The 25,812-nt window shown below is 44.7% G+C and overlaps 1 protein-coding gene across 2 annotated transcripts in view; it reads left to right on the top strand.

Moving 5' to 3' along the window:
- The first annotated feature begins 230 nt into the window (after positions 1 to 230).
- LOC144639224 (deubiquitinase MYSM1-like) overlaps positions 231 to 25,812 on the top strand; it is a 43,684-nt gene continuing 18,102 nt past the window's right edge. For both annotated transcript variants that reach the window (XR_013568092.1, XM_078498510.1), the window contains exons 1-9: positions 231 to 334; positions 506 to 608; positions 2,876 to 2,946; positions 4,663 to 4,712; positions 6,000 to 6,030; positions 6,523 to 6,567; positions 6,925 to 6,994; positions 21,802 to 21,900; positions 23,178 to 23,430. Coding sequence is in view for 1 of the 2 variants with exons in the window: in XM_078498510.1 (XP_078354636.1) it covers positions 234 to 334; positions 506 to 608; positions 2,876 to 2,946; positions 4,663 to 4,712; positions 6,000 to 6,030; positions 6,523 to 6,567; positions 6,925 to 6,994; positions 21,802 to 21,900; positions 23,178 to 23,430 (823 nt within the window). In the remaining variant the exon portion in view is untranslated. The remainder of the gene's footprint in view (positions 335 to 505; positions 609 to 2,875; positions 2,947 to 4,662; positions 4,713 to 5,999; positions 6,031 to 6,522; positions 6,568 to 6,924; positions 6,995 to 21,801; positions 21,901 to 23,177; positions 23,431 to 25,812) is intronic.

Raw genomic sequence — 25,812 nt, 5'->3', positions numbered from 1 at the left:
TGATTTTAAAAAACATCCGTCTAAAACTTTCAGTAGTTGCTTATTGACCTAAAAAAAGATTTTGTATAAAGGAAGAGTTTTCCTGTTTTCCCCGTCTCTTCCCTGATGTACCCTCGTCTTCCACGCATTTTGCAACAAAAGAGCAACAAATCACTACTCCTCCCCCGCTCCGGCCTGTCACTACCCGGTGAGTAACCATCTCGTTCCAGTCTCCACCGCACTCAAAATCCAATATGGCGGAATCAGACGAAGATGTTGATGTCGAAGACATTTCCGATGGTGAACAAATAACCAATTTACGAGACTTGGCTGAAGACGATCAAAAAGATAAGTGGTATGGCAATGTATTAAGTCTTATTTGTAATTGAAATCTTTGCCTTGTAGAATGTTAGATGCAAATAATCGACAGGCTATGCTGAGCGAAGAGTGCTTGATGGGCTTATCGAACGGAAGGTGGATTTTGTGAAACATTTGTTTGTTTATTTTTGAATCTGTATTTTTTTAGGTACGATAAAGACATTGGCAGTCACAGTTTTCTGAACCCTTCAAGTAGCCCGTTTTCTTCTGAGTATTGTGATCCTAATTCGTGGCTTTTGGATACAAACTCGGTGAGATCAGCTGTTCTTGTTAATTTGTTGATTTTCTATTTAGCGTATCTTCTATGAAGACATTATCCAATGAATTACCCGTTTGCTTCTATGGATTCCTTTACCCCAAATTAAGGAATTTCAAACAGTGAATTTTTTTCTGACTTAAAACACTAAAAACAGCTTTAATCCATGATCTAACCTGATCTAACATATTGTATACTGGTGACGGTACGATATTAATTAAATAAATATTCTGTGTAAATGTTAGCACTCATTTACATACATTGTTTAACAAAGGATAGAGCCGTAAGTGTCCTTTTTATTGTTATAAAGCATGCATGGATTAGAAAAAAGCACAAAAGATTATACTGTGTAAGTGTCACTCAGTGGAGTGGAGGTGGCCGGCTGTAGCCCAGAATCCATAAATTTTTCACCTTAAAGCTTGCCAGGTGTGCCAAACATTTCACTGCAAGAACATAGGTGGCAGAGCAGGGGGAGGTGAGTGCAGAGGGGCTGTAGCCCCCCCCCCCCAAACAAAAATTTGGAGAGGCTGAGCCCTCCTCCCCAAATTTCACTGCCGAAGGTATTGCTAGCGTAGCATAAAATTGATTTGTCAAGACACAAATCTTTTTATCAGCATCATGCTTGGCGGTATAATCAAAGCTGTGCTCTTAGAATAACTGCAGGGTACCCAAAGGCTCTTCTGTAAGAAGTCTTGGGTGCCCAGCTCTTACAAGCTTTCAGGATAGCGAACTTATTCACGATGCCCAAAGGCAAAAGTTAGTTGCCTGTGGCACAGGGGCTTTGCTGGAGCACAGCTCTGATAATATGGTGTAGGAATTCCAAAAAAACAAAATTTCCCAAAAATGCTACTAAGAGAGGTCCGTAATCTGTTAAGATAGTATTTGACAAAACCTATGGCATCAGTGACTTCAAAGCATACAATTTCTGCCCTCCAAGATCTAAAGAATAACCCAAAACCATGTTGAGGCAAGATCGTATAAACTGCCTAGTTATGCATTTGTCACAATTAATCCATTATAGACACACCAGACACTGTTAACAGTTAAAGACATTTTGGGAAATTTGAGTAGGGGGATGTGCAACCTCCCACCCCAGGGGTATGTGCTTGGCTTGGAATACGATGGACCCCCCACATTTCAAAATGCTCCGTGGCCTCTGAAGGAACCCTAAGATTCATAACAATATTTTGATGGAATGTAAGAAGCCCTAAAAACATTTGTTATGGAGCCCAGAGCCCTGGCCCCCCCCCAACTCACCCTGATAATATATTCCTCTAATTGACCCCCTATCACCGGTAAATTCTAAAACATTTTCAGGGAAGTTATTGTCAATTCTTGCACAAAAAGCTTAAATTGCATGTTGTTTTGTTTTGAACTCACAAGAAACATCACTTTTAACTAAAATATGAAGAAATTTGAATTCATTTTTCTCAGCTCGAGAGCTAAAATTTTCATAAGTTCTTCTTACTTTGTTTAAAACTGTGACCACGCTATGAGTTCTTTTTGGTAACTTTATTTGCTTATACAGTAGAAGCTCTCCTAATGGACACTCTCGTAAGCTGACAGCTCTACTTACGGTTGCCATGTTTGAAATCCTGGTTTAACTCCCATACAAACTCTGTATTTTTACAATTTCTCGTAAGCGGACATTCCCGTAAGCGGCCACAGACACTTTAGGAGATTACGACTTAGACTTTCTTTGTTTTTAAGCTCCTGTAAGCGGACACCCCCAAAAAAATCCTATTAACAACCTCAGTCTGTATCTTGTTTTTATCGATCAACTTCACATCGCCGCTCGTCACAATGATTTTATATTAATAACAGTACCATTTAATTTCAGTGTTTGTTTTTGTCATCATCCACGTCCCTCCGGTTATTGTTAGCTGGGCAAGCTCCCGTAAGCAGCCATCAATCCCCTACACCTCTAGTGACCGCTTTCGAGAACCATTTTCGTAAGCGGCCAGCTCCAGTTACGGACACTTTTTTCGCGTCCCGAGGGTGTCCGCTTACGAGAGCTTTGACTGTTTTGCTTGAAAGTTCAGTGGAAAACATTAAGTATTATTTTTTTTTAGCCCTGAGACTGACCAATATGCGGCTGATTTATCCATAGACTGCAGCTATTAAATAATCAAGCAAAAAGATGGAGAGAATTCTGAAATAATTTTGTTTACACATTCTCCTAACTAGTTCTAAAAGAAGTTATTGAGATTACTTACTAAAGGAGAATTGGTGTGTTGATGTTCAGAAACTTTGATTCAACAGGTTTGGTCCCTGGATCCTTGCACAGATGACAAAAGTAGATCAGCCATTGAAAAAATGATTTTGGAAGAACAGTATCCTTTATATTATTTCTTCTTTCTATGGTCAATTTATCATGTAATTCTCACTACATTAAAGATGATTTCCAGTCCGTACTGCGCAATCTCCGCCTGCAATGTTTGTGAGTCTCACAAACAGAAGAATGTTAACTAGCAAAAATAAAAATTCAAGGACAAAACTTACCTTTTTCTTCGTTATTAACGCCAGATATCCTTGCAAAACAATAATAACGAATAAAAGAAGCTCAACGGTATTTCAAATGGACGTTTTTATAGCTCATCGTGAATTCTTGAACAAAACGATCCGTAATGGCGAACTAAAAAACATGTACGCTATCACTGATTAAGTGTAACCTTTCAATGAATTCAAAACAAAAATGAAAACAAACCCTGAGTCTGCGCAGTACGGACTGGAAATCATCTTTAACTGTACATTATGCACTGAATACAGGAAGCTTGGTATGGAGTGAATGTTACAAAACTTGACCACTTGAAGCTTCATATAACCTTTCTGATAGAGTGACTGGTCAATTAAATTCCATTTTCTTCTACAGCACAGTTGTGGCATTATAAAACCCAGTCCTCACTAGCCACACAAGCAAAAGCATGAGCATAAGCAGCATTTGGTGCTTTTCTGCTAGTTATGTGCTAATTGGGATGGCGGTGACATCCAAGGGGGGGACTCCTTTATGAAACGGACGGGGATGCTCGTCGGAAAATTTGAAAAGAACCCCTAAAAGAGACCAATCTGGGTGTGGCTCAAGCTTTTCTTGACCCCTAAAAGATACCAAAAGACTAAGAATGGAATTTATATTTGCGTATTTCTTCGTGTGGAACCCTAAACGAGACCATTATGGCTTAAAATATTGGCATATATTGGCGTTTTGCCCAGAACACCCTAGGCGAGACCAAAGAACCGAAATTTACACCCCTAAGCGAGACGATGAGCATCCCCATCAATTTTATATGTGAGTCCCCCCGGGGAGTGACATAAACATAAGCTCAGAATATCACGATATTTTCGCTTACCACATGCCAAAATGACGTACAATTCTGCTGGAGTCTTTGTTTCTGTAATTTTTAAAAAAGAAAGAGAAGAAAAGGTGAATGAAGTGTGCAGAAGGGTATAGCTTAGGAATAAAAAGAGGGAGGGCTTTACAGGCAGTTGCTGGAGGAGGTGAGACGTGAACAAGAAGAGAATAACCGGAGAAAAAGTCGTTGTGTTTACAATTGAACAACACCTCCTCCTCACTTCACAATGATATGAGGCTAGGCGTTCTGTCTCTTCATGAAAGAAAGAAACCTTTTGTTTACCAGACTCTAAGTCTGCTATTCCCCCCCCCTAAACTACTCAGTTTTTAACTAAAATGTCACAAAACGTCATCTTTTTACTGTTCGCGGCTGTGATTTGTTGTAGGGTTGTTAAAATGTTTAAAATTCTATGACATTTTTTGTGATGTACACAATAGCTGTAAGCAAGTTGTAAGTTTGATTTACATGACACAATTCGTGTGGTAGGCCTGTTGCCGGTAAGCTTGTCACATGTGACAAAATAATATCACATGTGTTAATCGGCCTTTACATGAATGCCACTGACACTCGTTTCCATTTGTGTCACCAGTGGGGACGGGAATTAACAGAAACATGCACTTTTGAAGTTAATTATTTTTCACCCACTGGGTATAGTTTTTTTCCTGCAGAATTCTTATAATCTCTTTAACTGGAATGTAGAATGTATGCTTACAGATCAGTATCTGTGAAACTAGAGCAATCACCAGCAGGTAAGATCTAAGATTTTAATTATTAGATAACTTTCTTTCAAAAGCTTGGTACAGCAGAACCTGATTCCTAATGACCACCTTCTTAATGTGGCAACCTTAAATGTAGCAAAGTTTGGTGCCCTGAAGGTGAGTTGGTTGATGGGATTTTCAACATTGCTTGACTGTGCTTTTTAAGGATGACCTCTCATGATAGTTGAAGCTCTCTTAACGGACACTTTCGTAAGCGGACAGCTCTACTTACGGCCACCTTGTTTGAAACCCCTTTTTAACTCCCATACAAACTCTGTATTTTTACATTCTCGTAAGCGGACATTCCCGTGAGCGGCCACGGACACTTGCAGTGATTACGACTTAGACTTTTTCTTTGTTTTTAAGCTCCCGTAAGAGGACATCCCAAACAAAATCCTAAAAACAATCTCTTTTTCTTGTTTTTATCAATCAACTTCACATCGCGATTCGTGACAATGATTTTACAGTAATTACAGAACCTTCTTTCAGTGTTTGTTTTGTCGTCATTCATGTCCGTCCAGTTATTATTGTTAGCTTGGCAAGCTCCCGTAAGCGGCCATCTATCCCCTACACCTTAAGTGGCCGTTTACGAGAACCATTCTCGTAAGCGGCCAGCTCCAGTTACGGACACTTTTTTCCCGTCCCGAGGGTGTCCGCTTACGAGAGCTTTGACTATTCAATTTTGTTCACTTACAACTGTAACACCTCTCTGATCTGCTTCAATCATAAATTTTTATGACTAATTTTTAAATTGTTATAATGAGACCACTTGAACCTTGCAATCTTTTCTGAAATCCAACCTGTGACAAAATGGCTAGAGCAAAATTTGAAACAACCGTAAAGTTCTGTGTATAAGCCGCACCCGTAGATAAGCCGCACCCCTGATTTGGAAAAAAATACAGACAATAAAGTTTGAAGTTAAAGTGAAGTTCTGTTGGTAAACAAACTCGGCAAACAAGCACGGTTTCAAAACACTGACACAGTGGTTGTTGCAAAGTTTAATATAAATCAAATTTGAAAGCAAATTTCACTTGTCATACCTCCGTTTTAGTTTGAGTTAGCAATATCTTTAACTTAAGATGCTCTCTTGATATCATTTTTTCAAGATTATCGCTTCTAAACACTCGATGAAATCGTAATTCATACACGAATGAATGCTTAGTAGCCAAGCTTCAAAGTTATTGTTTTATTGATGAAATTTGTACATTTTGTTCTTAGAGACCGGTATAACTACTACTTGTTGCATAATGATGATGTTTTTGTTGGTTTTTGTTTTAGGGGACAAGAAGAAACTTGCTTGTGCTGGAAGGTAATGAATTATTACTGCAGTTTAAATGACCTGTTACATTTAAACCTTCATGAAAGTTTCCTTGAAACCATTACAGTTGTTCTTTCAGAATGCCAGTGGCATACATGTATTCCCTATTATTAAAAACTAGCAATGGTATATTGCAATTCCTGCGTTTTGATTGGTTAACAGGCAATTGTATATGAGCTCATATACCACTGACCACAAAATAATATGGTAGCCAATACGCGTCAACGAAAACAGCTGGGGAGCTCAAAATATTGCAATTCTTTGGGCGTATTTAATAAAACAATTATTCCACTCACGCTTGTTGGATATGAGATTGTTATAGCCAACTTGGCTCTATGCGCCTTGTTGGCAGGCTATCTACCATTTCATATCCAATGCGCACTTGTGGAATTGTTAAATATCTGTCTGTGCTCTGTTTTATGTTGTTATTTAAAAATGTGTACAAAATCCGTTTAATTTTAAAATTCTTTTTCTTCCTACAAGGATCTCAAATACAAATGTTAAAAAGAGCATTGTGAAGCCGAAAAAGTAAGAAATGTTCTTCTTATTTATTTTTGAGTTGCAGTAGTTATAAAGATTGATAAATAAAACAAGCCATTATTTACCAAAAGTGTGCTCTTTATGCTATTCAGAATGTGTAGCAACTGTTCAGGAATGTTATAAGGGGTTTCTGAATTTTCTTGGCTGTCCAAGACCTTGGGCTAAAGGTTGCATCTAGTCTGTGTACAGCCGTCCCGCTCCGCTAAAAAAAATCGCAGATTAGGATGGTGCAAATAGCCTGTGTACAACCGCCCCCCTCCATTCTTTGCTAAACAGTGGTAATTTTAGATTGTTGTATGTACTAAGCTTTTTTCAACCAAACTCTCATTGTGCTTGTTTTTGTAGGGAGCAACTTTCCGCTACTCACAGAAAGCCCTGGACAACAGATGAACAGGAACTGTTTGAACAGGGGCTGGTAAGTTTCTATTAATGCTTTTTCTAATATTGCCTTTTCTTCTGGTTCTCCTGGTTCTCCCGGTTCACTGGTTCTCCTGATTCTCCTGTTTCACCTGGTTCACTTGGTTCACCTGGTTCTCCTGGTTCTCCTGGTTCACTTGGTTCACCTGGTTCACTGGTTCTCCTGATTCTCCTGATTCTCCTGGTTAACTGGTTCACTTGGTTCTCCTGGTTCACTGGTTCACTTGGTTCTCCTGGTTCACTGCTTCACTTGGTTCACCTGGGTCACTGGTTCACTGGTTCACTGGTTCTCCTGGTTCACTAGTTCTCCTGGTTCACTGGTTCACCTGGTCCTCCTGGTTCACTGGTTCACTTGGTTGACCTGGTTTACTGGTTCACTGGTTCTCCTGGTTCTCCTGGTTCACTGGTTCACTGGTTCACTTGGTTCACTTGGTTCACTTGGTTCACTTGATTCACCTGGTTCACTGGTTCACCGGTTCACCTGATTCTCCTGGTTCGCATGGTTTTGGTTGACCTGGTCCTCCTGGTACACCTGGTTCACTAGTTCTCCTGGTTCACTTGGTTCTCCTAGTTCCCTTGGTTCACCTGGTTCACTGGTTCTCCTGGTTCACCTGGTTCACCTGGTTCTCCTGGTTCACTGTTTCACTGGTTCACTGGTTCTCCTGGTTCACTGGTTCTCCTGGTTCACTTGGTTTTACTGGTTCTCCTGGTTCTCCTGGTTCACTTGGTTCTACTGGTTCACTTGGTTCACTGGTTCTCCTGGTTCTCCTTGTTCATTGGTTCACTTGGTTCTCCTGGTTCACCTGGTTCTCCTGGTTCACTTGGTTCACTTGGTTCACTTGGTTCACTTGGTTCACTTGGTTCACCTGGTTCTCCTAGTTCATTTGGTTCACTTGGTTCTCCTGGTTCTCCTGGTTCACTTAGTTTGCCTGGTTTTGGTTCTCCTGGTTCTCCTGGTTCACTTGGTTCTCCTGGTTCTCCTGGTTTGCTTGGTTCTCCTGGTTCACTTGGTTCTCCTGGTTCGCTTGGTTCTCCTGGTTCTCCTGGTTCACTTCGTTCTCCTGGTTCACTTGGTTCACTGGTTCTCCTCGTTCACTTGGTTCTCCTGGTTCACTGGTTCACTTGGTTCACTTGGTTCACTTGGTTCACCTGGTTCACTTGGTTTTCCTTGTTCACTGGTTCACTTGGTTCACCTGGTTCTCCTGGTTCTCCTGGTTCACTTGGTTCTCCTGGTTCACTTGGTTCTCCTGGTTCTCCTGGTTCACTTGGTTCACTGGTTCTCCTTGTTCACTGGTTCACCTGGTTCTCCAGGTTCACTGTTTCACTGGTTCTCCTGGTTCACTGGTTCACTGGTTCACTGGTTCTCCTGGTTCACTGGTTCACTGGTTCACTGGTTCACTGGTTCTACTGGTTCTCCTGGTTCTCCTGGTTCACTGGTTCTCCTTGTTCACTGGTTCACCTGGTTCTCCAGGTTCACTGTTTCACTGGTTCTCCTGGTTCACTGGTTCACTGGTTCACTGGTTCTCCTGGTTCACTGGTTCACTGGTTCACTGGTTCACTGGTTCACTGGTTCACTGGTTCACTGGTTCACTGGTTCACTGGTTCACTGGTTCTTCTGGTTCACTGGTTCTCCTGGTTCTCCTGGTTCACTTGATTCTCCTGGTTCTCCTGTTTCTCCTGATTCTCCTGGTTCACCTGGTTCTCCTGGTTCACTGATTCACTGGTTCACTGGTTCACTGGTTCTCCTGGTTCACTGGTTCACCGGTTCTCCTGGTTCACTGGTTCTCCTGGTTCTCCTGGTTCACTTGGTTCTACTGGTTCTCCTGGTTCTCCTGGTTCACTTGGTTCTACTGGTTCACTTGGTTCTACTGGTTCACTTGGTTCTACTGGTTCACTTGGTTCACTGGTTCTCCTGGTTCTCCTTGTTCATTGGTTCACTTGGTTCTCCTGGTTCACCTGGTTCACCTGGTTCTCCTGGTTCACCTGGTTCACTTGGTTCACCTGGTTCTCCTGGTTCATTTGGTTCACTTGGTTCTCCTGGTTCTCCTGGTTCTCCTGGATCACTTAGTTTGCCTGGTTTTGGTTCTCCTGGTTCACTTGGTTCTCCTGGTTCGCTTGGTTCTCCTGGTTCTCCTGGTTCACTTCGTTCTCCTGGTTCACCTGGTTCACTGGTTCTCCTGATTCTCCTGATTCTCCTGGTTAACTGGTTCACTTGGTTCTCCTGGTTCACTGGTTCACTTGGTTCTCCTGGTTCACTGCTTCACTTGGTTCACCTGGGTCACTGGTTCACTGGTTCACTGGTTCTCCTGGTTCACTAGTTCTCCTGGTTCACTGGTTCACCTGGTCCTCCTGGTTCACTGGTTCACTTGGTTGACCTGGTTTACTGGTTCACTGGTTCTCCTGGTTCTCCTGGTTCACTGGTTCACTGGTTCACTTGGTTCACTTGGTTCACTTGGTTCACTTGATTCACCTGGTTCACTGGTTCACCGGTTCACCTGATTCTCCTGGTTCGCATGGTTTTGGTTGACCTGGTCCTCCTGGTACACCTGGTTCACTAGTTCTCCTGGTTCACTTGGTTCTCCTAGTTCCCTTGGTTCACCTGGTTCACTGGTTCTCCTGGTTCACCTGGTTCACCTGGTTCTCCTGGTTCACTGTTTCACTGGTTCACTGGTTCTCCTGGTTCACTGGTTCTCCTGGTTCACTTGGTTTTACTGGTTCTCCTGGTTCTCCTGGTTCACTTGGTTCTACTGGTTCACTTGGTTCACTGGTTCTCCTGGTTCTCCTTGTTCATTGGTTCACTTGGTTCTCCTGGTTCACCTGGTTCTCCTGGTTCACTTGGTTCACTTGGTTCACTTGGTTCACTTGGTTCACTTGGTTCACCTGGTTCTCCTAGTTCATTTGGTTCACTTGGTTCTCCTGGTTCTCCTGGTTCACTTAGTTTGCCTGGTTTTGGTTCTCCTGGTTCTCCTGGTTCACTTGGTTCTCCTGGTTCTCCTGGTTTGCTTGGTTCTCCTGGTTCACTTGGTTCTCCTGGTTCGCTTGGTTCTCCTGGTTCTCCTGGTTCACTTCGTTCTCCTGGTTCACTTGGTTCACTGGTTCTCCTCGTTCACTTGGTTCTCCTGGTTCACTGGTTCACTTGGTTCACTTGGTTCACTTGGTTCACCTGGTTCACTTGGTTTTCCTTGTTCACTGGTTCACTTGGTTCACCTGGTTCTCCTGGTTCTCCTGGTTCACTTGGTTCTCCTGGTTCACTTGGTTCTCCTGGTTCTCCTGGTTCACTTGGTTCACTGGTTCTCCTTGTTCACTGGTTCACCTGGTTCTCCAGGTTCACTGTTTCACTGGTTCTCCTGGTTCACTGGTTCACTGGTTCACTGGTTCTCCTGGTTCACTGGTTCACTGGTTCACTGGTTCACTGGTTCTACTGGTTCTCCTGGTTCTCCTGGTTCACTGGTTCTCCTTGTTCACTGGTTCACCTGGTTCTCCAGGTTCACTGTTTCACTGGTTCTCCTGGTTCACTGGTTCACTGGTTCACTGGTTCTCCTGGTTCACTGGTTCACTGGTTCACTGGTTCACTGGTTCACTGGTTCACTGGTTCACTGGTTCACTGGTTCACTGGTTCTTCTGGTTCACTGGTTCTCCTGGTTCTCCTGGTTCACTTGATTCTCCTGGTTCTCCTGTTTCTCCTGATTCTCCTGGTTCACCTGGTTCTCCTGGTTCACTGATTCACTGGTTCACTGGTTCACTGGTTCTCCTGGTTCACTGGTTCACCGGTTCTCCTGGTTCACTGGTTCTCCTGGTTCTCCTGGTTCACTTGGTTCTACTGGTTCTCCTGGTTCTCCTGGTTCACTTGGTTCTACTGGTTCACTTGGTTCTACTGGTTCACTTGGTTCTACTGGTTCACTTGGTTCACTGGTTCTCCTGGTTCTCCTTGTTCATTGGTTCACTTGGTTCTCCTGGTTCACCTGGTTCACCTGGTTCTCCTGGTTCACCTGGTTCACTTGGTTCACCTGGTTCTCCTGGTTCATTTGGTTCACTTGGTTCTCCTGGTTCTCCTGGTTCTCCTGGATCACTTAGTTTGCCTGGTTTTGGTTCTCCTGGTTCACTTGGTTCTCCTGGTTCGCTTGGTTCTCCTGGTTCTCCTGGTTCACTTCGTTCTCCTGGTTCACTTGGTTCACTGGTTCTCCTCGTTCACTTGGTTCTCCTGGTTCACTGGTTCACTGGTTCACTTGGTTCACTTGGTTCACTTGGTTCACTTGGTTCACCTGGTTCACTTGGTTTTCCTTGTTCACTGGTTCACTTGGTTCACCTGGTTCTCCTGGTTCTCCTGGTTCACTTGGTTCTCCTGGTTCTCCTGGTTCGCTTGGTTCTCCTGGTTCTCCTGGTTCACTTGGTTCTCCTGGTTCTCCTGGTTCACTTGGTTCACTGGTTCTACTGGTTCACTTGGTTCTACTGGTTCACTTGGTTCTACTGGTTCACTTGGTTCACTGGTTCTCCTGGTTCTCCTTGTTCATTGGTTCACTTGGTTCTCCTGGTTCACCTGGTTCACCTGGTTCTCCTGGTTCACTTGGTTCACCTGGTTCACCTGGTTCATTTGGTTCACTTGGTTCACCTGGTTCTCCTGGTTCATTTGGTTCACTTGGTTCTCCTGGTTCACTGGTTCACTGGTTCACTTGGTTCACTTGGTTCACTTGGTTCACTTGGTTCACTTGGTTCACTTGGTTCACCTGGTTCACTTGGTTTTCCTTGTTCACTGGTTCACTTGGTTCACCTGGTTCTCCTGGTTCTCCTGGTTCACTTGGTTCTCCTGGTTCTCCTGGTTCGCTTGGTTCTCCTGGTTCTCCTGGTTCACTTGGTTCTCCTGGTTCTCCTGGTTCACTGGTTTACTGGTTCACTTGGTTCACCTGGTTCACTTGGTTTTCCTGGTTCTCCTGGTTCACTTGGTTCACTGGTTCTCCTCGTTCACTTGGTTCTCTTGGTTCACTGGTTTACTGGTTCACTTGGTTCACTGGTTCACTGGTTCACTTGGTTCTCCTGGTTCACTTGGTTCTCCTGGTTCACTGGTTCACTGGTTCACTGGTTCACTGGTTCACTGGTTCACCTGGTTCACTTGGTTCTCCTGGTTCACTGGCTCACCTGGTTCACTGGTTTTCCTGGTTCTCCTAGTTCACTGGTTCACTGGTTCACTGGTTCTCCTGGTTCTTCTGGTTCACTGGTTTTCCTGGTTCTCCTGGTTCACTTGATTCTCCTGTTTCTCCTGATTCTTCTGGTTCACTGATTCACTGGTTCACTGGTTCACTGGTTCTCCTGGTAAACTAGTTCACCGGTTTTCCTGGTTCACTGGTTCTCCTGGTTCTCCTGGTTCTCCTGGTTCACTGGTTCTCCTGGTTCTCCTGGTTCACTTGGTTCTACTGGTTCTCCTGGTTCTCCTGGTTCACTTGGTTCTACTGGTTCACTTGGTTCTACTGGTTCACTTGGTTCACTGGTTCTCCTGGTTCTCCTTGTTCATTGGTTCACTTGGTTCTCCTGGTTCACCTGGTTCACCTGGTTCTCCTGGTTCACCTGGTTCACTTGGTTCACCTGGTTCTCCTGGTTCATTTGGTTCACTTGGTTCTCCTGGTTCTCCTGGTTCTCCTGGATCACTTAGTTTGCCTGGTTTTGGTTCTCCTGGTTCACTTGGTTCTCCTGGTTCGCTTGGTTCTCCTGGTTCTCCTGGTTCACTTGGTTCACTGGTTCTCCTCGTTCACTTGGTTCTCCTGGTTCACTGGTTCACTTGGTTCACTTGGTTCACTTGGTTCACTTGGTTCACTTGGTTCTCCTGGTTCACTTGGTTTTCCTTGTTCACTGGTTCACTTGGTTCACCTGGTTCTCCTGGTTCTCCTGGTTCACTTGGTTCTCCTGGTTCTCCTGGTTCGCTTGGTTCTCCTGGTTCTCCTGGTTCACTTGGTTCTCCTGGTTCTCCTGGTTCACTTGGTTCACTGGTTCTACTGGTTCACTTGGTTCTACTGGTTCACTTGGTTCTACTGGTTCACTTGGTTCACTGGTTCTCCTGGTTCTCCTTGTTCATTGGTTCACTTGGTTCTCCTGGTTCACCTGGTTCTCCTGGTTCACTTGGTTCACCTGGTTCTCCTGGTTCATTTGGTTCACTTGGTTCACCTGGTTCTCCTGGTTCATTTGGTTCACTTGGTTCTCCTGGTTCACTGGTTCACTGGTTCACTTGGTTCACTTGGTTCACTTGGTTCACTTGGTTCACTTGGTTCACCTGGTTCACTTGGTTTTCCTTGTTCACTGGTTCACTTGGTTCACCTGGTTCTCCTGGTTCTCCTGGTTCACTTGGTTCTCCTGGTTCTCCTGGTTCGCTTGGTTCTCCTGGTTCTCCTGGTTCACTTGGTTCTCCTGGTTCTCCTGGTTCACTGGTTTACTGGTTCACTTGGTTCACCTGGTTCACTTGGTTTTCCTGGTTCTCCTGGTTCACTTGTTCACTGGTTCTCCTCGTTCACTTGGTTCTCTTGGTTCACTGGTTTACTGGTTCACTTGGTTCACTGGTTCACTGGTTCACTTGGTTCTCCTGGTTCACTTGGTTCTCCTGGTTCACTGGTTCACTGGTTCACTGGTTCACTGGTTCACTGGTTCACCTGGTTCACTTGGTTCTCCTGGTTCACTGGCTCACCTGGTTCACTGGTTTTCCTGGTTCTCCTAGTTCACTGGTTCACTGGTTCACTGGTTCTCCTGGTTCTTCTGGTTCACTGGTTTTCCTGGTTCTCCTGGTTCACTTGATTCTCCTGTTTCTCCTGATTCTTCTGGTTCACTGATTCACTGGTTCACTGGTTCTCCTGGTAAACTAGTTCACCGGTTTTCCTGGTTCACTGGTTCTCCTGGTTCTCCTGGTTCTCCTGGTTCACTGGTTCTCCTGGTTCTCCTGGTTCACTTGGTTCTCCTGGTTCGCCTGGTTTTGGTTAACTGGTTCTTTTGGTCCACCTGGTTCTCCTGGTTCACCTTGTTCACTGGTTCTGCTGGTTCTCCTCGTTCGCTGGTTCACTGGTTCACTGGCTCACTGGTTCACTGGTTCTCTTGGTTCACTTGGTTCTCCTGGTTCTCTTGGTTCACTTGGTTCTCCTGGTTCTCCTGGTTCTCCTGGTTCACCTGGTTCACTGGTTCTCTTGGTTCTTTTGGTTCACTTGGTTCTCCTGGTTCACCTGGTTCACTGGTTCACTGGTTCACTTGGTTCACTTGGTTCACTTGGTTCACTTGATTCACCTGGTTCACTGGTTCACCGGTTCACCTGATTCTCCTGGTTCGCATGGTTTTGGTTGACCTGGTCCTCCTGGTACACCTGGTTCACTAGTTCTCCTGGTTCACCTGGTTCTCCTAGTTCCCTTGGTTCACCTGGTTCACTGGTTCTCCTGGTTCACCTGGTTCTCCTGGTTCACTGTTTCACTGGTTCACTGGTTCTCCTGGTTCACTGGTTCTCCTGGTTCACTTGGTTTTACTGGTTCTCCTGGTTCTCCTGGTTCACTTGGTTCTACTGGTTCACTTGGTTCACTGGTTCTCCTGGTTCTCCTTGTTCATTGGTTCACTTGGTTCTCCTGGTTCACCTGGTTCTCCTGGTTCACTTGGTTCACTTTGTTCACTTGGTTCACCTGGTTCTCCTAGTTCATTTGGTTCACTTGGTTCTCCTGGTTCTCCTGGTTCACTTAGTTTGCCTGGTTTTGGTTCTCCTGGTTCACTTGGTTCTCCTGGTTCTCCTGGTTCGCTTGGTTCTCCTGGTTCACTTGGTTCTCCTGGTTCGCTTGGTTCTCCTGGTTCTCCTGGTTCACTTCGTTCTCCTGGTTCACTTGGTTCACTGGTTCTCCTCGTTCACTTGGTTCTCCTGGTTCACTGGTTCACTTGGTTCACTTGGTTCACTTGGTTCACCTGGTTCACTTGGTTTTCCTTGTTCACTGGTTCACTTGGTTCACCTGGTTCTCCTGGTTCACTTGGTTCTCCTGGTTCTCCTGGTTCGCTTGGTTCTCCTGGTTCACTTGGTTCTCCTGGTTCTCCTGGTTCACTTGGTTCACTGGTTCTCCTCGTTCACTTGGTTCTCCTGGTTCACTGGTTCACTGGTTCACTTGGTTCACCTGGTTCACTTGGTTCTCCTGGTTCACTGGCTCACCTGGTTCACTGGTTTTCCTTGTTCTCCTAGTTCACTGGTTCACTGGTTCTCCTTGTTCACTGGTTCACTGGTTCACTGGTTCTTCTGGTTCACTGGTTCACTGGTTCGCTGGTTCACTGGTTCTCCTGGTTCACTGTTTCACTGGTTCTCCTGGTTCACTGGTTCACTGGTTCACTGGTTCTCCTGGTTCACTGGTTCACTGGTTCACTGGTTCTTCTGGTTCACTGGTTCTCCTGGTTCTCCTGTTTCTCCTGATTCTCCTGGTTCACCTGGTTCTCCTGGTTCACTGATTCACTGGTTCACTGGTTCACTGGTTCACTGGTTCTCCTGGTTCACTGGTTCACCGGTTCTCCTGGTTCACTGGTTCTCCTGGTTCTCCTGGTTCACTTGGTTCTACTGGTTCTCCTGGTTTTCCTGGTTCACTTGGTTCTACTGGTTCACTTGGTTCTACTGGTTCACTTGGTTCTACTGGTTCACTTGGTTCACTGGTTCTCCTGGTTCTCCTTGTTCATTGGTTCACTTGGTTCTCCTGGTTCACCTGGTTCACCTGGTTCACCTGGTTCTCCTGGTTCACCTGGTTCACTTGGTTTACCTGGTTCTCCTGGTTCATTTGGTTCACTTGGTTCTCCTGGTTCTCCTGGTTCACTTAGTTTGCCTGGTTTTGGTTCTCCTGGTTTACTTGGTTCTCCTGGTTCGCTTGGTTCTCCTGGTTCTCCTGGTTCACTTCGTTCTCCTGGTTCACTTGGTTCACTGGTTCTCCTCGTTCACTTGGTTCTCCTGGTTCACTGGTTCACTGGTTCACTTGGTTCACTTGGTTCACTTGGTTCACTTGGTTCACCTGGTTCACTTGGTTTTCCTTGTTCACTGGTTCACTTGGTTCACCTGGTTCTCCTAGTTCATTTGGTTCACTTGGTTCTCCTGGTTCTCCTGGTTCACTTAGTTTGCCTGGTTTTGGTTCTCCTGGTTCTCCTGGTTCACTTGGTTCTCCTGGTTCTCCTGGTTCGCTTGGTTCTCCTGGTTCACTTGGTTCTCCTGGTTCGCTTGGTTCTCCTGGTTCTCCTGGTTGACTTCGTTCTCCTGGTTCACTTGGTTCACTGGTTCTCCTCGTTCACTTGGTTCTCCTGGTTCACTGGTTCACTTGGTTCACTTGGTTCACTTGGTTCACTTGGTTCACCTGGTTCACTTGGTTTTCCTTGTTCACTGGTTCACTTGGTTCACCTGGTTCTCCTGGTTCACTTGGTTCTCCTGATTCTCCTGGTTCGCTTGGTTCTCCTGGTTCACTTGGTTCTCCTGGTTCTCCTGGTTCACTTGGTTCACTGGTTCTCCTCGTTCACTTGGTTCTCCTGGTTCACTGGTTCACTGGTTCACTTGGTTCACCTGGTTCACTTGGTTCTCCTGGTTCACTGGTTCACTTGGTTCACCTGGTTCTCCTGGTTCACTTGGTTCTCCTGGTTCACTGGTTCTCCTGGTTCACTGGTTCACCTGGTTCACTTGGTTCTCCTGGTTCACTGGCTCACCTGGTTCACTGGTTTTCCTGGTTCTCCTAGTTCACTGGTTCACTGGTTCTCCTTGTTCACTGGTTCACCTGGTTCTCCAGGTTCGCTGGTTCTCCTGGTTCACTGTTTTACTGGTTCTCCTGGTTCACTGGTTCACTGGTTCACTGGTTCACTGGTTCACTGGTTCACTGGTTCACTGGTTCACTGGTTCACTGGTTCACTGGTTCACTGGTTCACTGGTTCACTGGTTCACTGGTTCTTCTGGTTCACTGGTTCTCCTGGTTCTCCTGGTTCACTTGATTCTCCTGGTTCTCCTGTTTCTCCTGATTCTCCTGGTTCACCTGGTTCTCCTGGTTCACTGATTCACTGGTTCACTGGTTCACTGGTTCTCCTGGTTCACTGGTTACCGGTTCTCCTGGTTCACTGGTTCTCCTGGTTCTCCTGGTTCACTTGGTTCTACTGGTTCTCCTGGTTTTTCTGGTTCACTTGGTTCTACTGGTTTACTTGGTTCTACTGGTTCACTTGGTTCTACTGGTTCACTTGGTTCACTGGTTCTCCTGGTTCTCCTTGTTCATTGGTTCACTTGGTTCTCCTGGTTCACCTGGTTCACCTGGTTCACCTGGTTCTCCTGGTTCACCTGGTTCACTTGGTTCACCTGGTTCTCCTGGTTGATTTGGTTCACTTGGTTCTCCTGGTTCTCCTGGTTCTCCTGGTTCACTTAGTTTGCCTGGTTTTGGTTCTCCTGGTTCACTTGGTTCTCCTTGTTCGCTTGGTTCTCCTGGTTCTCCTGGTTTACTTCTTCTCCTGGTTCACTTGGTTCACTGGTTCTCCTCGTTCACTTGGTTCTCCTGGTTCACTGGTTCACTGGTTCACTTGGTTCACTTGGTTCACTTGGTTCACTTGGTTCACTTGGTTCACTTGGTTCACCTGGTTCACTTGGTTTTCCTTGTTCACTGGTTCACTTGGTTCACCTGGTTCTCCTGGTTCTCCTGGTTCACTTGGTTCTCCTGGTTCTCCTGGTTCGCTTGGTTCTCCTGGTTCTCCTGGTTCACTTGGTTCTCCTGGTTCTCCTGGTTCACTTGGTTCACTGGTTCTACTGGTTCACTTGGTTCTACTGGTTCACTTGGTTCTACTGGTTCACTTGGTTCACTGGTTCTCCTGGTTCTCCTTGTTCATTGGTTCACTTGGTTCTCCTGGTTCACCTGGTTCACCTGGTTCTCCTGGTTCACCTGGTTCACTTGGTTCACCTGGTTCTCCTGGTTCACTTGGTTCACTTGGTTCACCTGGTTCTCCTGGTTCATTTGGTTCACTTGGTTCTCCTGGTTCACTTGGTTCTCCTGGTTCACTGGTTCACTTGGTTCACCTGGTTCTCCTGGTTCACTTGGTTCTCCTGGTTCACTGGTTCACTGGTTCACTGGTTCACCTGGTTCACTTGGTTCTCCTGGTTCACTGGCTCACCTGGTTCACTGGTTTTCCTGGTTCTCCTAGTTCACTGGTTCACTGGTTTTCCTTGTTCACTGGTTCACCTGGTTCTCCAGGTTCGCTGGTTCTCCTGGTTCACTGTTTCACTGGTTCTCCTGGTTCACTGGTTCACTGGTTCACTGGTTCTCCTGGTTCACTGGTTCACTGGTTCACTGGTTCTTCTGGTTCACTGGTTCTCCTGGTTCTCCTGGTTCACTTGATTCTCCTGGTTCTCCTGTTCCTCCTGATTCTCCTGGTTCACCTGGTTCTCCTGGTTCACGTTCACTGGTTCACTGGTTCACTGGTTCTCCTGGTTCACTGGTTCACCGGTTCTCCTGGTTCACTGGTTCTCCTGTTCTCCTGGTTCACTTGGTTCTACTGGTTCTCCTGGTTTTCCTGGTTCACTTGGTTCTACTGGTTCACTTGGTTCTACTGGTTCACTTGGTTCTACTGGTTCACTTGGTTCACTGGTTCTCCTGGTTCTCCTTGTTCATTGGTTCACTTGGTTCTCCTGGTTCACCTGGTTCACCTGGTTCTCCTGGTTCACCTGGTTCACTTGGTTCACCTGGTTCTCCTGGTTCATTTGGTTCACTTGGTTCTCCTGGTTCTCCTGGTTCTCCTGGTTCACTAGTTTGCCTGGTTTGGTTCTCCTGGTTCACTTGGTTCTCCTGGTTCGCTTGGTTCTCCTGGTTCTCCTGGTTCACTTCGTTCTCCTGGTTCACTTGGTTCACTGGTTCTCCTCGTTCACTTGGTTCTCCTGGTTCACTGGTTACTGGTTCACTTGGTTAACTTGGTTCACTTGGTTCACTTGGTTCACCTGGTTCACTTGGTTTTCCTTGTTCACTGGTTCACTTGGTTCACCTGGCTCTCCTGGTTCTCCTGGTTCACTTGGTTCTCCTGGTTCTCCTGGTTCGCTTGGTTCTCCTGGTTCTCCTGGTTCACTTGGTTCTCCTGGTTCTCCTGGTTCACTTGGTTCACTGGTTCTACTGGTTCACTTGGTTCTACTGGTTCACTTGGTTCTACTGGTTCACTTGGTTCACTGTTCTCGTGGTTCTCCTTGTTCATTGGTTCACGTGGTTCTCCTGGTTCACCTGGTTCACCTGGTTCTCCTGGTTCACCTGGTTCACTTGGTTCACCTGGTTCTCCTGGTTCATTTGGTTCACTTGGTTCACCTGGTTCTCCTGGTTCATTTGGTTCACTTGGTTCTCCTGGTTCACTGGTTCACTGGTTCACTTGGTTCACTTGGTTCACTTGGTTCACTTGGTTCACCTGGTTCACTTGGTTTTCCTTGTTCACTGGTTCACTTGGTTCACCTGGTTCTCCTGGTTCTCCTGGTTCACTTGGTTCTCCTGGTTCTCCTGGTTCGCTTGGTTCTCCTGGTTCTCCTGGTTCACTTGGTTCTCCTGGTTCACTGGTTTACTGGTTCACTTGGTTCACCTGGTTCACTTGGTTTTCCTGGTTCTCCTGGTTCACTTGGTTCACTGGTTCTCCTCGTTCACTTGGTTCTCTTGGTTCACTGGTTTACTGGTTCACTTGTTTCACTGGTTCACTGGTTCACTTGGTTCTCCTGGTTCACTTGGTTCTCCTGGTTCACTGGTTCACTGGTTCACTGGTTCACTGGTTCACTGGTTCACCTGGTTCACTTGGTTCTCCTGGTTCACTGGCTCACCTGGTTCACTGGTTTTCCTGGTTCTCCTAGTTCACTGGTTCACTGGTTCACTGGTTCTCCTGGTTCTTCTGGTTCACTGGTTTTCCTGGTTCTCCTGGTTCACTTGATTCTCCTGTTTCTCCTGATTCTTCTGGTTCACTGATTCACTGGTTCACTGGTTCACTGGTTCTCCTGGTAAACTAGTTCACCGGTTTTCCTGGTTCACTGGTTCTCCTGGTTCTCCTGGTTCTCCTGGTTCACTGGTTCTCCTGGTTCTCCTGGTTCACTTGGTTCTCCTGGTTCGCCTGGTTTTGGTTAACTGGTTCTTTTGGTCCACCTGGTTCTCCTGGTTCACCTTGTTCACTGGTTCTGCTGGTTCTCCTCGTTCGCTGGTTCACTGGTTCACTGGTTCACTGGTTCACTGGTTCTCTTGGTTCACTTGGTTCTCCTGGTTCTCTTGGTTCACTTGGTTCTCCTGGTTCTCCTGGTTCTCCTGGTTCACCTGGTTCACTGGTTCACTGGTTCTCTTGGTTCTTTTGGTTCACTTGGTTCTCCTGGTTCACCTGGTTCACCTGGTTCTCCTGGTTCTCCTGGTTCACTGGTTCACTTGGTTCTGCTGGTTCTCCTGGTTCACCTTGTTCTCCTGGTTCTCCTGGTTCACTGGTTCTCCTTGTTCACTGGTTCACCTTGTTCTCCTGGTTCTCCTGGTTCACTGGTTCTCCTAGTTCACTGGTTCTCCTGGTTCACTTGGTTGTTCTGCTTTTCCTGGTTCACCTAGTTCTCCTGGTTCACCTGGTTTACTTGGTTCTCCTGGTTCACGTGGTTCCCCTGGTTCCCCTGGTTCTTCTAGTTCTCGTTGTTCTTATTGTTCTTCTAGTTCTCCTGGTTCACCTGGTTAACTGGTTCACTGGTTCTCCTGGTTCTCCTGGTTCACCTGGTTCTTCTGGTTCACTGGTTAACTGGTTCACTTCGTTCTTCTGGTTCTTCTGGTTCACTTGGTTCTCCTGGTTCTCCTGGTTCTCCTGGTTCACTGGTTCACTGGTTCACTTGGTTCTCCTGGTTCACTTGGTTCTCCTGGTTTTCCTGGTTCTCCTGGTTCTCCTGTTTCTTCTGGTTCTCTGGTTTTTCTGGTTTACTGGTTCTCCTGGTTGACTGGTTCTTTTGGTTCTCTTGGTTCTCCTGGTTCTCCTGGTTCTCCTGGTTTTCCTGGTTCTCCTGGTTTTCCTGGTTCTTCTGGTTCTCTGGTTCTCTGGTTCTTCTGGTTCTCTGGTTCTTCTGGTTCTCTGGTTTTTCTGGTTTACTGGTTCTCCTGGTTGACTGGTTCTTTTGGTTCTCTTGGTTCTCCTGGTTCTCCTGGTTCACGTGGTTCCCCTGGTTTCCCTGGTTCTTCTAGTTCTCGTTGTTCTCATTGTTCTTCTAGTTCACCTGGTGTTTTCTCCAGATGGTTCATGTGGTTATCCTAGTACGCTTGGTTCTTCATGTTCACCTGGTTCTTATAATGCTCAAATTAGTTGATTCCTGTCTTGTTATTTAAAATTCTGTAGTTTTCGCTGCAATTAGCCTGGAAATGATCGATGTTTTCATTGACACCATAACACCAGCCTGACTAGGCACTATGTAAGTCGAATTTATGCTTAGGTTTTTTTCACTTTAGTGATTATTTGGGATTTTATTATTAAATTGGTAAATTTTTTATCCACTAGGCACTATGTAAGTCAAATTTATGCTTAGGTTTTTTTCACTTTAGTGATTATTTGGGATTTTATTATTAAATTGGTAAATTTTTTATCCACTGGCTGGCAGCACTGCAGATTTACAAGAAACGCATTGTAAATTGAGGTTAATATTAGTTGTTAAATAGTGTTTAAGGATAAGCCACTATAACTTTAAATCCAGTCTTAGTTTGGGCAAATTGAGATTTAGTTTAGGCGAATAGACTTGGGACGAGTAGGCTTTCGGGTAAAACTACAGCAATTCTTTAGTGACTATTGAGTGTGGCTAAGTTTATATCGTTCGAGTTGTTTATTTTATTATTACTATTTTTATTTCAGGGGCTGCATGGACGAAGTTGGACAAAGATAGCAAACATGATTGATACTCGAACAGCTCTTCAAGTGAAAAACTACGCCAAACAGTATTTCAGACAAAAGGTGAAAAAAATTCAACAGTTGCTGCGAAAAATTACATACTAATGACGTAGTTCTTAAGAGATCTGTGTAGCGTCTCTGATTGGTTGTCGCTCAGTTTTTGAATCGTCACGCGCAAGTAACAACCAATCAGAGACACTAAATGGATCTTGAAGAGCTACGTCATCAGTTTGGAATTTTCCCCTGTCGAAGTTAAAACTTCTCCCTAGCAGGAAGAAAATGGTGTGTGCGAAAAATGTAATCTGTTGCAATAGTCAGCTTAGGATTTAGAAAATTTTTCTAGGACTAACATTTTAACCACTAAGTGAGTCTTTCTTAAGAAATATAGCATGTTAAAACTCGGTAAAAAGTTCTGAGTTCCAGATGGGATTTGAACCCTCCACCCTCTGTTATATAGTGGGATGCTCTGTCTGGAACTCAGTCCTTTTTTCCAAGTTTTTCATTTAACGCGAAAATTTATCATGCTATATTTCTTCAGAAAGACTCACTTAATGGTTGGATGGTTGCATCTCAGGTACGCTTTAGTGTGACTGGGCGATGCAGTTGCGAGTCATATTTGCCTGTCCTGATTTGACTACCTTATTTTTACTAATTTTCGCGATTTTAGCGAGTTCAAAATAATCGCGAAATTTAGTATGCGCGAAATTTAAACAAGCGAAAATTAATACCATACTATATATCAAAACAATAAAAATTTTAAATGTTTGGAACTGCAACTATCTACCTTTAAAAATATCTTTCGGTCTTGTTTTTGACTAGCAACCTTCCTCTAATTACTGTTTCGAACTTGTAAATTGGTTCAAAACCTCTTTAGTACAGTGACTAAAGTTTTCGTTTGCAGGCTCCTTGTAGTTACATTGAGCCAGACCTTTGTGTTTTTCTAGTGGTTCCTTAGTCTTTGACGACTGATTCACAAAACACTGACAAAATCGCGAAATCTTTAATACATTTTTTTCTCATTTTTTGCAATCGCAAAAATAAATACTCGCGAAATTCGGCTCTCGAATTTTTCGCGAAATTAAGTACGCGCGAAAATTAGTAAGAATAAGGTATGTGACTGCATGATGCGTGCATGACCCACCTTTCATCCTTGCTCACCATAGAGTCTCCAGAAGCTCAGTGGTAGAGCATCCAACTAGATCACGTAGTAGGGTCGGGCGTTCAAATCCCATCTGGAACTCCGATTTTTTTCGAGGTTTTCAGTTAATGCAAAATTAATCATGCTATATTACTCACATTTTACATGTAAGAGTGTAATTGTTTTGTCCTTTATTTCACAGAGCAAAGCTCTGGAAGAGCCACAAGCAAGCCAATCAAGCACAGAAGAACAGTTCAAGGAAACAATTGTAGCTGCTAATATGGAACAGGTGGTAAATGAAGACAGTGTTTTAGACGATGCACAGACTATTCAGTCCACATTTGTTTCCTCTCCTGTTGCTAAAGACATACCACAGTCATATGAATCAGATGAGGACATTGAAGTAGACATTGACGGATCAGATAGTGAGGATCTTAACAATCATTTAATTCCAGGTATAACTAAATGGAATGTCTTACGATCAAACGTTTGCCCTTGAAGCAAAATGTTGGATGAATAATTTTTGTTTGGTCTCTCCATTTAAACGCAATGTTAAGAGAGGCGGCTAAACGGTCAAACATGCTCTACCAAAAATTTTGATCGTTTTGCCGAAGCTTTGGCAAGTCGTTTTAAGCGTGTTAAGCCTCGGCTAAACGATCAAACATTTTCGTCCAACATCATGTTGGAAGAGCATGTTTGACCGTTTAGCCGCCTTTCTCAACATTGCATTTAAATGGTTTCCCATGTTTGATCTAGATCAAACATTTTAATCCAACATTTTGCTTCACGCGCAAATGTTTGATCGTTTAGCCACCTCTGCAAACAAAGCAATGCCAGGCGAGAAAAAGTAACCAATCAGAAACCGAATCTATGTGACATCGCGCCATAATTTAAGCGGTAATACGCATAAAGCGTTATGTGGGCTCACTTTGGTAGATGTTTGATCAAATGTTGTTTGCTCGTTTAGCCATCCCACTGTGTGTGCGAAAAACACGATGTTGAACGAAACTGTTTGATCGTTTAGCCGAGGCTTTAACCCATGCTAAGAAATTTTCATCTATGCAACAATCATATTTAACTTAAGGTTAGTAATAAGGCCTGGCAAAATGAGAAAACATGTTTCCAGAAACACCCGTGGGGTGTGCTTGTTTCCTCAATGTTACCCAAATTTGCCATAGGCGAATCATTGTTTTCAGAGTCATTTTGCCTCCAAGATGCACAATTTGCTTCAGCTACACCAAAACGACTTGCTACGCAATTTGCTACCCTAAACAGACTTGCTACGCAGTTTCCTACACCAAGCCAACTTGCTACACCATTTGCTACACCAAACAGACTTCCTACGCAATTTGCTACACCGAACAGACTTGCTACGCAATTTGATACACAAAACAGACTTCCTACACCATTTGCTACACCAAACAGAGTTGCTACACCATTTGCTACACCAAACAGACTTGCTACGCAATTTGCTACACCAAACAGACTTGCTTTGCAATTTGCTACACCAAACAGACTTGCTACACCATTTGCTACGCCAAACAGACTTGCTACACCATTTGCTACACCAAACAGACTTGCTACACCATTTGCTACACCAAACAGACTTGCTACGCAATTTGCTACACCAAACAGACTTGCTTTGCAATTTGCTACACCAAACAGACTTGCTACACCATTTGCTACGCCAAACAGACTTGCTACGAAATTTGCTAAACCAAACAGACTTGCTTCGCAATTTGCTACACCAAACAGCCTTCCTACACCATTTGCTACACCAAACAGACTTGCTACACCATTTGCTACACCAACCAGACTTGCTTCGCAATTTGCTACGATAAACAGACTTGCTACACCATTTGCTACACCAATCGGACTTGCTACGCAATTTGCTACACCAACCAGACTTGCTACACCATTTGCTACACCAAACAGACTTGCTACACCATTTGCTACACCAACCAGGCTTGCTACACCATTTGCTACACCAAACAGACTTGCTACGCAATTTGCTACACCAAACAGACTTGCCACGCAATTTGCTACACCAAACAGACTTGCTACGCAATTTGCTACACCAAACAGACTTGCTACACCATTTGCTACACCAAACAGACTTGCTACGCAATTTGCTACACCAAACAGACTTGCTACGCAATTTGCTACACCAAACAGACTTGCTACGCAATTTGCTACACCAAACAGACTTGCTACACCATTTGCTACAATTAACAGACTTGCTACACCATTTGCTACACCAAACAGACTTGCTACGCAATTTGCTACACCAAACAGACTTGCTACACCATTTGCTACACCAAACAGACTTGCTACACCATTTGCTACACCAAACAGACTTGCTACACCATTTGCTACACCAAACAGACTTGCTACACCATTTGCTACACCAAACAGACTTGCTACACCATTTGCTACAAAAAAGACTTGCTACGCAATTTGATACACCAAACAGACTTGCTACACCATTTGCTACACCAAACAGACTTGCTACACCATTTGCTACACCAACCAGTCTTGCTACGCAATTTGATACACCAAACAGACTTGCTACACCATTTGCTACACCAAACAGACTTGCTACGCAATTTGCTACACCAAACAGACTTGCTACGCAATTTGCTACACCAAACAGACTTGCTACGCAATTTGCAACACCAAACAGACTTGCTACACCATTTGCTACACCAAACAGACTTGCTACGCAATTTGCTACACCAAACAGACTTGCTACGCAATTTGCTACACCAAACAGACTTGCTACACCATTTGCTACAATTAACAGACTTGCTACACCATTTGCTACACCAAACAGACTT

Source organism: Oculina patagonica, chromosome 14 (assembly GCF_052425735.1).
Source record: "Oculina patagonica isolate OP01 chromosome 14, crgOcupat, whole genome shotgun sequence".
Classification (NCBI taxonomy): domain Eukaryota; kingdom Metazoa; phylum Cnidaria; class Anthozoa; order Scleractinia; family Oculinidae; genus Oculina; species Oculina patagonica.
This window is presented reverse-complemented; position numbering and strand designations above follow the sequence as displayed.